Here is a 13,086-nt window from a genome sequence, read left to right as displayed (position 1 = left end):
GATTTGGTGCTGATCTAGGTACTTCAATGCTGACTCCAGTTCATTTATGAACAAATTAAAGGACATTGGCCCTGATGCTTATCCCTAGTGGACTTCATTGCTTACCGGCCTCCATTGTGCTTCCAGTTGTCCAAACCATGAAAGGACTCATCTTCTTATCTCATGAGAGCTATGCTTACTCAAGAAGGACTTTGCCAAGAGCATTTTGGAAGTAAGTATATGATGTCTGATTGTTTATGTTCCCCTATGTATTTGTAAACACTTTCAAAGAACTCCAATAGTTTGATTACAAAAGACATTCCTTTGCAGAAGGCATACTGGTCCTTCCTTAGTAGAGCTTCTTCCAGTTGCTTAATAATTCTGCTTCTATTTAGCAGTTTCCACCAATTTACCCAGAACAGATATTAAATTGTAATTTTCTGGATCTCCCCAGCTCACTTTTTAAAAATTTGTATTAGATTTATTAGAGTCATCTGGTAAGAAGAGCTATTTCACATATTTGTTACATCATTAACAGTTTTGCATTTGAGATCTTTAATGCTATCTGGCCCTGGTGAGTTGTTATATTTTAACTTGTCTATTGGTCCTAAAATTAAATGACTTCTACTGCATTGGTTCCACATCTTCTCAAGTAAAGACCAAAATATTTAATTCGTTTTTTTGCAATTTCCACATCTTCATGTGCAATTTCCCCCTCTTTGTCAGCCCAACAAACTGCTTGACTGGTTTTGCACTTCCTGATGTATTTTAAGATTTTTTTGTTTTTATCAATTTTTTTAGTGATATACTCTCCAAATTCTCTTTCCACATGAGTCAGTCTGCTTCTTGTTCTCTTCATTTGGAAGCCCACTTTTTCTTGCCTTTTGTTGCATGACACAGCTCTACTATGCTGGCATTCTCTTAGATGTCATGGTAGCTTTTCTAATTCATGGTATACATTCTATATGCATTTTCATTACTGTGGATTTAAATTCCAAGTGTTTTGAAAATATTAGATCTAGCTCTCTTTACCCTCCTTTTGGGGGAGGGGGAGTTTTCTCTTCTGAAACAAAATGTGATCATATTAGGTTTTTAACTTAACTTTCTATTCCTATATCTACAAGATATAATAGTTTCTGGTATAGCATATAAGCACTGCACATTGTTTCCATCTACAGATGTCCTTGCCATGCATATTTCCCCTTACAATCTTTTGGGCTCTGTAAGAGACTTTCATTTCCTTTCATTAGTTCACAGACAGATTCTACTATCCCCATTAGATGAACTGGAACATTTATGCCATTGTTGTTCATAGATAAATCATCCTGATCTGGATGGTCCACAGATCATGTCACCTTTCTGCCAAAAGTTAGTTTTGTGAATATGGTTTTATGAAATGCAGTCAAGACCTCACTTTGTAGCCATTTGGGGGGAGACAAAAGGGATGTTGCCTTCATGCCCTGCTTGTGAGCTCCCCAAGGTGTCTGGCTAGTGTCTGTTCAAAACAGAATGCTGCACTTGATGGCCTTCTGCTTTGCTTCAGCAAAACAGAACCTGATTTTCCAGAGTTAAGAAAAAAAGGTAGGGCTACTCTCATTGAGATATAAGAAAGACTGGGGAAAGGTTGCTGAGAAAGGTTTTTCAAGCCTTTGTTCCTATATTTTTATATTTAAATAGCCCCTCTAAAGCTACATGAGTTCTGTTGTTGGGAAACATAGGAACATGTGGTTCAATATTTTATTTATTTGTGCCTCTTACGCATTAGCATCACGTCACTATAGAGGTGGCTACCAACATCCAGAAGTATAGTAAATATCAGTAATCAAAATTTTATAAAAGCTTAATATCAATTTACTTAGGTTGCCTTCACAGAGAAGTTTAGCTTCTGCACAAAATAGTACAGTTGTCCACCTTCTGGGTTTCCCCTGCTTGTCTGTGTTTTCTGGAAAGGTCATACTCAAAGCAAGTTTGGTCACTGTTTGGAAGGGAAGGTGTGGATTTTTGAATCTCCTTTCCCAGATCAGCACAAGTTCCTCTCCCTGTGCCCTCATACCTACTTCTGCCACCAGTAGACTTTTTAAGCAACCAAAAAAGAAACACGGATGAAATGGCAAAGATAGAACCAAAGGTTTCCGTGATAAACCAGCTTCAAAACTGCTTAAATATAGTCAAATATGTTAAATAATTCTTATTGGAGACAATGAAATAATTTACAAATTAAATTCCAATAAATATTTCAGTATACAATAATTCATGGTGCACAGCTATGCCCAAGTAATTCTTAGTGTGATGAGGCGATACTCAAATTCTCCCATTTCACTTTTGCTTTATCCAGCCACTGCTCAAGTGCTTCAAATGCATTAGTCTATTAATCTTCCAGCAGTAATGGCTCTCAAGGAACATAGAAGTTAATTCTTTGAGAGCCATTACTGTTGGGAGAATCCTAGAGGATAAAGTGAAAGTGAAACGGGAAAATTTGAGTACTGCCTCATTGCACTAAGCATAGTTGTTCACCAAGAATTTCCTGTCCTGAGGCACACATTTGGAGGACTGAGTTTCATCACAGTTGGAATTTTGAAGATATGTCTTGGATGGACTCTAATTGAAATATAATTGACTATTTTTTTTAAATTAGGTTTTTGACTCATCACTAATATTCCTGTATTATATTCTGAAATATTTATTGGAATTTAATTTGTACATTATTTCATTGTCTCTAATAAGAATTATTTAACATATTTGACTACATTTAAGTTGCTTTGAGGCTGGCTTATCACAGAAACCTTTGGTTCTATCTTTATAGGTAGACTCTTTGTCAACTTTGTAAAAAATCAGTAGTTGCTATATTACTATTCTGTAAAAATGCTATAGCAATAGAACCACTACTGTGTGGCATGGGGAGAAATGACAGGTGTGAGGGGATAGGGATGAATAACTTGAGAATCCCCTATCTGGATCTTCTGTTGCTGCAAATGCCCCTGCAGTTGCAGCAGTGGTTGGTGCACAATGAGGAATCTCTGTTGTGTGGATGCAGTCCATGAATCATATCTCATTGATTTCAATTTAATTTTAATTCCTCCTGTGTACATTGAATTGCAGCAGGTATTATAAGCATGAGAGAGTGGTATGAAATATATTGCTGCCTGTTTAATGCAACCTTGATGATTTCCCCCCTTTCCAAAGAGACTGAAATCAATAGTATGCATATGGTTTGCAAAATGAATAATAGGATATGGTATGCAGTAGTAATAGTTAATTATGTATAAAGAAACATATAAAATATAGACCTTATTGAGACAAATTATTCATTACTTCAGTCTACTATATTAAATACAGTGCTAGGGAATCCACTTTATGTTACCACAATTAATACAGCCTCATGCAGAATATTCACTTTTTGGAAATAACAGGGTTTGTGGATTTGGAATTAATAATAATAATAATAATAAAAAACTTTTATTTATACCCCACCCTCCCCGCCTAGGCAGGCTCAGGGCGGCTAACAAGACATGGTAAAACCATGATACAGATAAACAATAGATAATATAGTTAATAATTTTAAAAATAAAACCAATAAAACAGTATGACATTAAAATACAGTCGAATGGCTTATAAGATGGCTCGGTATTACTGATCTTATCAGGAGTTCTGTCTTAAAAAGCTAGCTGGAAGAGGGCAGTTTTGCAGGCCCTGCGGAACTGGTTAGGACCCCGTAGGGCCCGCACCTCTTCCGGCAATTGATTCCACCATTGGAGGGCCTTTGTAGAGAACGCCTGTTCTCTGGTAGCTTTTAATTTAGTTTCTTTTGGCCCAGAGATTTCAAGAAGATTTTTGAGCTTGATCGCAGTGCTCTCTGGGGAACATATGGAGAGAGGCGGTCCCTAAGGTAGAATTAGCTCCCTCCTCACTGAATGTCTGAAGGATTGTGAGGCCTAAGAATTGACAGTAAATACAATAAGTTGCTAAGCCTTGGAGCTACTTTTTGATGTGAGAATATATTAGCCCAACATAGCTTCTTTTATTACGTTAATAAATTACTTGGCAAGCGTTGTAAAAGAAACATAGATGTATGAGCAAAAGTTGAATAGCCAAGAGAGTTTGCCATCATCCCAAAGCTCAGCATTTGGAAGTGCAAAAGACACAAAATGTCATTTTTAACCTTATTTCTGTTTGTGAAATTCATAAGAAAGCAGGCTTCATAAAAACATTTTATAACCACACCTAAAAAAGTCTTCTCCATTTTCATCCAAATTTCTTACTATCATTTATGCCTTTGGGAAGAAAACAGTTTGTTCAGCAAATTAAGCCAGCTGACCATCAAAAGGCCCATGTCTAGTAATATTTTTCCCCCTTGTATGACAGTAGCTATGCAAGAAAGCAATGTTCAAAAGCTTATGGGGAAGGGAAATCCCATCTCATCCCTTGTCCCTGGTTCCTGCTTCAGCCCAGGTTTTCCCAGTCCTTTGTTGCTGGTTCACCTTCCCGCCACAGTTCTGGGTTTCTACCCTCCTTCACTTCTGCCTCACTCTCACTAATACCACGCTTTAGGGTCGCCTCCTTTCCATTACAGTTGCTGGCTTTGGCTTGCCTCCTACTGGGAGTGGCTGCCATTGCTGCTGTGGCAACTACTGGAATTCTTAGGTTTGTGATGCTTGTATATGCACAGACATCACTGTTAATATTTGGAGAGTCAACCTAAAATTAATTTTATAGAATATGCCAACCTGGGAGCTCTGAGTTTTCAGAAACCTTAACTGTACCCATGGCTGGCCCTACTGAAGAGGTTTATCTCCATTTGTGCAGTGCCAGACCTTGAATATTAAATATATAAAGTTGTTTCTCTCAAGGCAGGCATGTTTGGCCTTCTAGAATGTAAATGTGGCTAAACTGATTTTCCTAAATTGTTCAGGCCATCTTTTTGCCATGCTTTTGTAAAGATACATTTTGACTGATTACTTGAAAATTTCCCACAAATACTAATGTGACACAATTTTAAAAGTATTTGAAACATAGGAGTTTATAATAGTTTCAGAGGGTAGCCATGTTGGTCTGCATAAGGCTAGCTAGAATCTAATCCAGTAGCACTTTAGAGACCAACACTTTCGGGTGATAATTTTTTGAGAGTCAAAGCTCTCTTTGTCGGAATTTATCATTACTTTATAATAAATCAGACACACTATAGGGCTCACACAGTCTGTATTCTTCCTTCTCTTTGGTTTGTCAATTGAGATGAACATGGTTACAGGTTGTTCAGCTGTGTCTGTCTTTGCTTTGTTTTGTTCTGATTTTTTGAAAGGCTCATGTGGGCTTTGTCTTTTTGACTTTCGATCTCCAGGCCAAACCCTTGAACTGGCTGATTTTCTTGGGAACTGGGTACTGATTTCTGTTTTCTACTGAGTTGCTTTTAAATGCTGTTAAATGGTTGTAAAAAATCCTTGACTCCCCTTACTTCCTTTGCACATTAGGATGCTGAAATATTCTCATTGTGGTAAGCTAGAATATTTGCAGTGCTGGTATAAAGGTCAAGACCATGGTGTGGAGTTTTTTCAGAATAAACAAAACACTTTCCAACATGAAGTGTTTGGCTTTCTGGTAAACAAAACCCACCAAAACTAATCTGACACTACTGCTATATCATATATGCTTGACCATGATCTTGGCTCACAGACTGCTTAATAATATTCATTATTTTAAATTAAAGTTGAAGAAGTGCAGACTCCAGCTCAAATTAAGATTGGTTGTGTTGCCGGAATCTGGTAATTACTTTAATTGATCACCAGATAGTTTCCTTGATCACCAATTACACCCAATTACTGATTATGTTTCAAGACGTGAAGAAATGTCCAAACTGATTATGTAATAATGTTTTCATATATAATCAATCTTAAATAGCCTTTCCCTCTACTGCCAATTGTATTTTATAAAAGGAAGGTTATAGACCTACTGATAGAAAAGGTGATCCATAAACAATAAAGTTCTAAGTTCATTTAATTAGCAAGGGAAGTATTTAGAGGGCTTAATGGAGATTGCTCTGGTGAAATTACTTCAACAGACCTCCTCATTTTCAAGTTGGAAACTATATGTAATAGGGAGATGGCTGTGCATGTCTAAAATGAACTGCGACCAAGATGCTTGATTTTTCAATGTATAGATAAACCTGATTTGAACAGTTTTTCACACTATATGGGTGAGTTTTTTAACACAAAAATTTGGTAACTTAAAAATTCAATTTCTACCCCACCTTGGAGCCCAAGGGAATTTACCTAGAGTTCCCAGGGGATCTCCCTTGCAGGCGCTCACAAGATCCAGACCTTCTCAGCTTTAATAAGGCTGTATTGTTGTCCTGTATTCTGTGTCTTCAATCTTAAAGATGGAAGGAAGAGTAATTTTTGCTGTTTCTTCCCTCCCACTACAGACTTCTAGTTTGTAACTTATGCTGTTGCTGAGGGTCCCCTGTGCCCCAGGAAACAGCATTTTTTTAAACATTTGAGCTGCACTGTGAAGGGGTGGTGGTGGTGGTAAGGAAGTCCCATTCCACTGATGGAAATGTCTTCCATTTGTAGAGACTGACAATGGAACCCAGGGCTTTGAATGCTGAAATGTTGTCTAAATTATTTCTTGGTAACAAGATAAACCATAATTCACATTGGTTTGTAAGGGACTTCAGCATATTTAACTTTCTTTTGACTGTGTGCAGTGTGTGTCCATGGAATTCAGCCCCTTGGATCATATTGTAGTAGCTTAACAGTTCTCACTGACTGGCTTCAAATTCCCATTTATCCCCACATTATTTATCTTAGTCTGCATGTAAGAACTTAGGAAGAGGGCCATATATAGCATCTAGCCGTGTGTTCAGGAAAACCTTCCTCACCCGTTTTCTTCAAATTCCAGTAATAGCCAGGGCAAAGCAATGTTTTCCTCAGTGCCTGGCTGGATGTTATAGTCAGCCAGCTTTCATGAGTAGCAGAGTAAGCAAAAACTAGATAACTACCATGTTTATTTGTAGGGATTCAGTCCACATCAATAGATACCTTTAACACTGAAATGCGGGCTAATCCTCTTTGCTTTTGGGAACTGAGCACTGTAGATGTGAGGTGCCTTTCAAAGGAAGTTAAGTATGCTCAGAATCACTGAATCAATGAGATGTTTAACTTTTTCTGAACTATACTATTCTCTTTGCTTTCACCTGTGTTACTTATTGGTAGACTTTGGCTGCTTTTGAGACAGTGGGTCAGGGCGGGGGGGGGGGGGAGTCTGTTTCCACATTCATATTTTTATTTTTGCAACCAGGGTGATTCTAGAGGAGTAGCCACATTAAGTCTGTTATAGCAAAATTAAGCAGGAGTGGCACTTAAAGACTAATACATCTTATTCTAGGATAAACCTTTGAGGATCAGCTTGTTTCATCAGATGCAAGGACAGTGTGTCCAGGGTGTCATTCGTGAACCTGACAGGTACATAGCTCTCTAGTTTGCACCATAGCAGTTTCATAGTAGGGATGTCTCTTAAATTAGGACATCAGTAATTAATTTAACTCCAGTATTTCCCTGATGTTGAAACATGGTGTGGGAGAAGCAAGAACAAGCGAAGTGAGTCACTTCAAGGTTACTGATAATTTTGTCTCTTCTGAATTATCTAAGCAAGTAAGGAAGAATGGCTAAGTAATGTTCATTATAAAACTTGACAAAAGAGGTGTATGTGCAGAGATCTAGTCTCAGCTGTAACTAAGCTGAGTTATAAAATATTAGTTATAACATAATTTTAAAGTTGCAAAAATGTACGTAATTGAGTTTTCTGTAAGTCATCGCAAAATATTCAATGGAAATATTCAATAGCAATATAAGACCCACCTGTAAGACCCACCTCTTTAAAATAGCCTTCACATAAACCGAGCCAAGAAAGTCCTGTTGGATATGTTCTATGTTTTATGTTTTAATCACTGGATTTTATGAAAGATCTTAATTATAGCACCATAATCTTAAGTTTAATGTAATTTTAATGATTTTAAGGATGATTTTATATTGAAATTGTATATGAATTTATAATTGATTGCACATGGTTTTATTGTATACTGTATTCACATGTTGTGAGCGGCCTTGAGCCTGCTTGTGGGGAGGGCGGGATACAAATAAAAAGTTGTTGTTGTTGTTATTATTATTAATATGCAAATATTCAATCTTCATTGCAAAATCTTCAGTGAAAAAGTGAACCTTTCAGCTTTTTGTATGGACAGATAATAGTGTGATGTCTCAAATGCTATTTTTGTGTTGAGTATGGAGGCCTTATTTTTACAGCTGTGAGACAAGATTGATTTTTAATATATTTTCTTCCTCAAAATACCTGTTTTTGTCTGCTATAGTTTTCAGCAGTTATAGGTATTGATTTGTATAGGATTTTTTAAAAATTCTTTCTGACCATCAGCCAGAATAAAGACTGTATACAACTACACAAATATATTATGGATTATTTAGGAAAGGGGAATTATTTCTGTGAGTTATAGCTTCATGCATGTTTACTCATAAATATGTAAAATACATTAAATAGCCCTTATTTGCAAGTATGAATGCAGAAAATTAAAACGATGCTACATTTCAGTTTTAAGAAACTGATATTAAGGTAGTAGATACTCTAAAAATGTAAGTTAAAATATGTTTACATAAAATGCATATTTTAAAACTGTCAACAGTTATATAAATGTGAGGCTAACCATGAATGTCTTGCATCTATATAATTGCTGAACATTTAACTGCTCTCTCTCTCTCTCTCTCTCCAAAATTTGGAAGCATGGTTGCAAATGAAATCAATGCTGTAATCCAGGGCCAAAGGATCATTGGGGCTTACTTCCGCATAAATGTAGATAGGACCAGGCTGCTAAAGACATAAGAATTTTGGGAAAACTGATCTCAGTATTGGAATGCATCTATTTCAGCACCATAAACATTTCAATTACTGACAGTTTGGTGATTTTTAAAGAAAAAAATTCATGGGAATAATTGTCCTGATTGTAATGACTGCATTCATCTGCCCGGGGTTTACAAATCATACTTAATTCAGTCACCAATATTTTCAAAATGTGATGGAGAAAAAAGGGTACTTGGAACCATTAGTGATCATTTTGCTTTTTTTTTTAACTGATGTGGTAGTGTGGAACGTGTGTAACAAAGACTCCTTCATAATGCAAAAACTGCTATTTCAGGAGAAAACATGTTTGGTGTATGATGGACTTATTTCTTTTACAAAATAATATTTGCTCTTGTGCAGATATTTGGCTTTGGCATTGGAAGTCCAGTTATATAATCACACTATATGTGTATAGTGTTGATTGTTGATGCCCTAATGTATATATGTACAATGTACAATGAAGATATTGTTTGCATTGCATCACACAAACCAGACCAGTTAAGACTGAGTTTGCTATAGGGAAGTCTCTAGATCTAATGTGTGACTTTAAACCAAGTAAAAGTGCACTGCTGCTCTGTATCCCATTTGCACTGTGGAAACAATACTGACCTATCTTTTAGAACTTTTGTAAGGATCACCAAGTAAGTATGTGAAGCAGTTTAAACATTTGAAGTGTATTTTAGAAATTCTTGTTCTTACTGCAAAATATGAAATGCCTAGCTGAGGTTTGATTGTTTGGCCAACCAGCAAACATCTTATGAATCCTGGGCAATACTTTGAGCATGAATTCCTGACTACTTTTCATTATCCTACACTTTTTACAAGGATTTCAGTTTATTAATGGATTTATGCTTATTGGCATCTAAAATTGTACATTCTTTCAATCTGCTGTACTGGCACAGTTGAATAATTGTTGCAGTCTCTCTTTTTTCTTTTGCATTTCTCATTAAACAATCCTAGAAATTGTTACAAAGTTATCATAAAAGTTACAAAGGTAGAAGCATTTTAACAACATTTTTCTGTTGTTTTCAGGCTTTTGGCTTTATGACTCGAATTGCTCTGCAGGCTGAAAAGATGAATCATCACCCTGAGTGGTTTAATGTGTACAATAAGGTAAGGAGCTGAGTGATAATTTACTGATTTTCAATGGCAGCTAGGAGATTCTGGCCAGTGACTGTCTGCAACTTTGAAAATCATATATCTTTTAAAAAAACAAAAAATGTGAATGTGAATTTAGAATTCACTGTTCCTGATGTATCCATGTTTGTTTTCACTTTTTCAAAATGTGTTGCCTTCAGATACTCTCACAAAACTCCACTGGCTTTCCAACATCGAGACAGATCTATGCCTGAGGTAGAATGGAAGAACACTTGAAAGGTAGTGTAGGGGCCTCCCGGTTAAGGCCTATTTATAAAAAAACTTTTATCAGGCAAGGTTTTGGGAAAACATATAAGGTACTTGAAAGTGAAGATAAGCAGTAGTTCTAAATAGCTGAAAGTAGCTTAAGAGAAGCATTGCTTATTGTTACATGTACACATAGACCGATTTCTCACTTGCCTTATGCCGCTCTCACTCTTCTCTTCTCCGCGGGGCTTTGGATTTCACACTATCTGACCTGGCTGCATCTCGCTCCACCTTTTTCGTGCAGCAAACAAGATCCTCTAAAACTAGCTTATGTTTGCTGTGTGAAAAAGGTGAAGCTAGTTGCCGCCTCAGGGCAGATAGTGTGAAATCTGATGGAAGCCCAGTGGAGGAGTGTGAGAACTTCATAAGGCTAGTGGGAAATCAGTCATGTTCTTTTGTTCCACTGCTGCTTCTAGTCAAACACAGAGAGCATGTGTACAACCAATGCAAAAACTTGTTTACCAGAGATGAAATGAGATGTATCTTCACAACATGAGCAACAGCTTCTCTTTCAAACCTCTGTAAAAACTGTCTTCGTGAGAGTCCTGTTTAAAGCGGAGAAAAGTAAGGTATCTAACATGCATACTGACAAGTGTTTCAAGAACCATTTTCCAAGTCATCCTTCCAATTCAAAAAACATTGGCAAGAAGAACTCAGGAATCTTAGCAATCATATTATCAAAATGTACCTCAGTCTCTGGTTTATAAAACAAGCAACCATTTTTTTTAAAAAAGAATCACTGCTAGATGAGAGAAGATTTGTGAGAAAGCACCTCGAAACAAAAGACACAAGGAAGAACCTCAGACTTTTAATGAAGAGAGGCTCATGATGTGTGCATTATGAGTACTGTTTTCCAACCCTTTCACATTTCATCGTGAGAAATGTTTACTTTCAGCTAAATATTTATGAGACATCTTAAACCAAATCTAAGGGGCGGCTTGTATGGCCACATATATACACATACTTTCTGATAATAACAAACTGCTATGTTTGCATTGAAATTTATATTCAGTAGTACTGGAAAGAAGGCAGGCAAAATAAGCACATTTTAGCTATCCTGGCACAGTTTAAATATTATCTCAAAGACAGACAAAAATCATCTAGACTTAAAGGCTGTCTTTCACCCTTCCACCCACCACCTAACCTCTGCTTCCTGGCTAAAGTAGCACACAATATTCCACTGTGAGGAAGTATAAATAATCCGTTGCATGCAGCTTCACCATACCAGTCCATTTGTTTTTTCCCTTCAGAAATGATCCACAAAGTATTGTCAGTTTCTTTATCTTTGGATTGCTGGTTTGGTTTGTGTAACTTGGCAACTGCAGTTGAGTTAGTGCCCTGATTTCCTTCTGAAACTGTTTTTAATAAATGAGTAAATTAATTGGATACCTCTTTCTGGAAGAAGCACAAGAATCCCAAGCATAAAGTTTTCCATGCTTTATGCTGGAACACTTATTGGTTAGTCTCCAAGTTCTCTCAGGGCTGCTCACCTGACAGCTGTGTTATATGATGGCTTTAATTTGAAAAAAAACACGTCATTCCAAATACAATCAGCAGAAAGGATTTTTTATTTTTTTTAAAAAAATCAGTTTGTAAATATTCAAATCAAAAAACTTGAGAAAGTGTTTCAGACTGAATCTGGATCTGGTCAGTCTTATAGAGTACATTGGCTGATGAATTATAATGTTCTTTCTTCTTCCTTGTTAACAGATCCAGATAACTCTCATTTCCCATGACTGTGGAGGGCTGACAAAACGAGATGTCAAGCTGGCTCAGTTTATTGACAAAGCTGCTGCATCTGTCTAACAATGAGGTGTTGAAATTATTATGGAACTGCAGTTCTTTTAAAACGATTTCCCATTGTATTAAATGAGACATTTATTCAGTCTTCTCTGCTTCTGTGATTTTGAGCCTTCCTTGCTTCTGGGTCCCTTCCTTCAGGGCCATACCCCGTATATGCCAGTCTGCTGTAGCTAGATCCTGAGACTGAAATTTGTGTCCAGAAAGATTTCCTAGGCATATAGAATAAAGAGACCTATGGTACTTGGAAGGCATTATTATCCTCTGTTCTTGTGGGATGCTAGCAGACTGATTTGACTCCCCTTTCCTTTGGTTACTAGGGACTATGAACGTAGCCTTTACACTTCAGTCAGTGTTATTACTTGTATACACAAAAGTCATAATAGTGAATGAATAGCAAGAAGAAGGGTCATAATCCAGCCAAAATTAAGTTTGCTGATCTAATGTGCTTAACCTTCTATTATGGACTAGGACGTGTTAATCAGCCTCTTCCTACTTCAGACTCTGATTCACAAAAGGAAGAAATGTGAGAACCTAGGCGACCTTCAAGTCTTGGAGGAATGCTGCCACTAGCCTGTGTATGAATGTATACTACTCTAGGCCAACCCCCGAATGTCCCAAAAGCATTATAGTGGAATGGCACAAGCAGGTTAGCTTAGATTTGACAGCAGAACCAAAGTTTTGGCTTTCCAAGCAAGAGCAGAAACTTGGAATAAGTTTATTTGAGTAAGACAATTCTAAGCATAGACACGTGTGATCAAAATAATACAGAAAATATATTCACATGTATGAAGCTAAATTTTCATTTAGCGTTTCTCTCTTTTTTTAAACCAAAGGAAACTTGCACAGGGGAAGGGTTCATAAACCTATCATATGGTGGGTGCATATCTGTTCTACAACAGAGGGGGAAAAAAGATTGGGGGGAAACATGGAAGGGAAAGTTTTCTCATACCACATTTGGTTTTCTGAAATGTGAGGGGAAAAATTTCATGCAGCTAAACA

At 36.9% G+C, this 13,086-nt stretch overlaps 1 protein-coding gene across 1 annotated transcript in view; it reads left to right on the top strand.

Annotated features, from left to right (window-relative positions):
* PCBD2 (pterin-4 alpha-carbinolamine dehydratase 2) overlaps positions 1–12,172 on the top strand; it is a 70,682-nt gene extending 58,510 nt beyond the window's left edge. Inside the window, exons 3-4 of the mRNA XM_060240441.1 lie at positions 9,913–9,993; positions 11,995–12,172. Of these exons, the coding sequence (XP_060096424.1) occupies positions 9,913–9,993; positions 11,995–12,090 (177 nt within the window). The 3' untranslated portion in view covers positions 12,091–12,172. The remainder of the gene's footprint in view (positions 1–9,912; positions 9,994–11,994) is intronic.
* Positions 12,173–13,086: the final 914 nt, after the last annotated feature.

Source organism: Heteronotia binoei, chromosome 5 (assembly GCF_032191835.1).
Source record: "Heteronotia binoei isolate CCM8104 ecotype False Entrance Well chromosome 5, APGP_CSIRO_Hbin_v1, whole genome shotgun sequence".
Lineage (NCBI taxonomy): Eukaryota > Metazoa > Chordata > Lepidosauria > Squamata > Gekkonidae > Heteronotia > Heteronotia binoei.
Note: the sequence above shows the minus strand (reverse complement) of the source record. Positions and strands in the feature narration are given on the sequence as shown.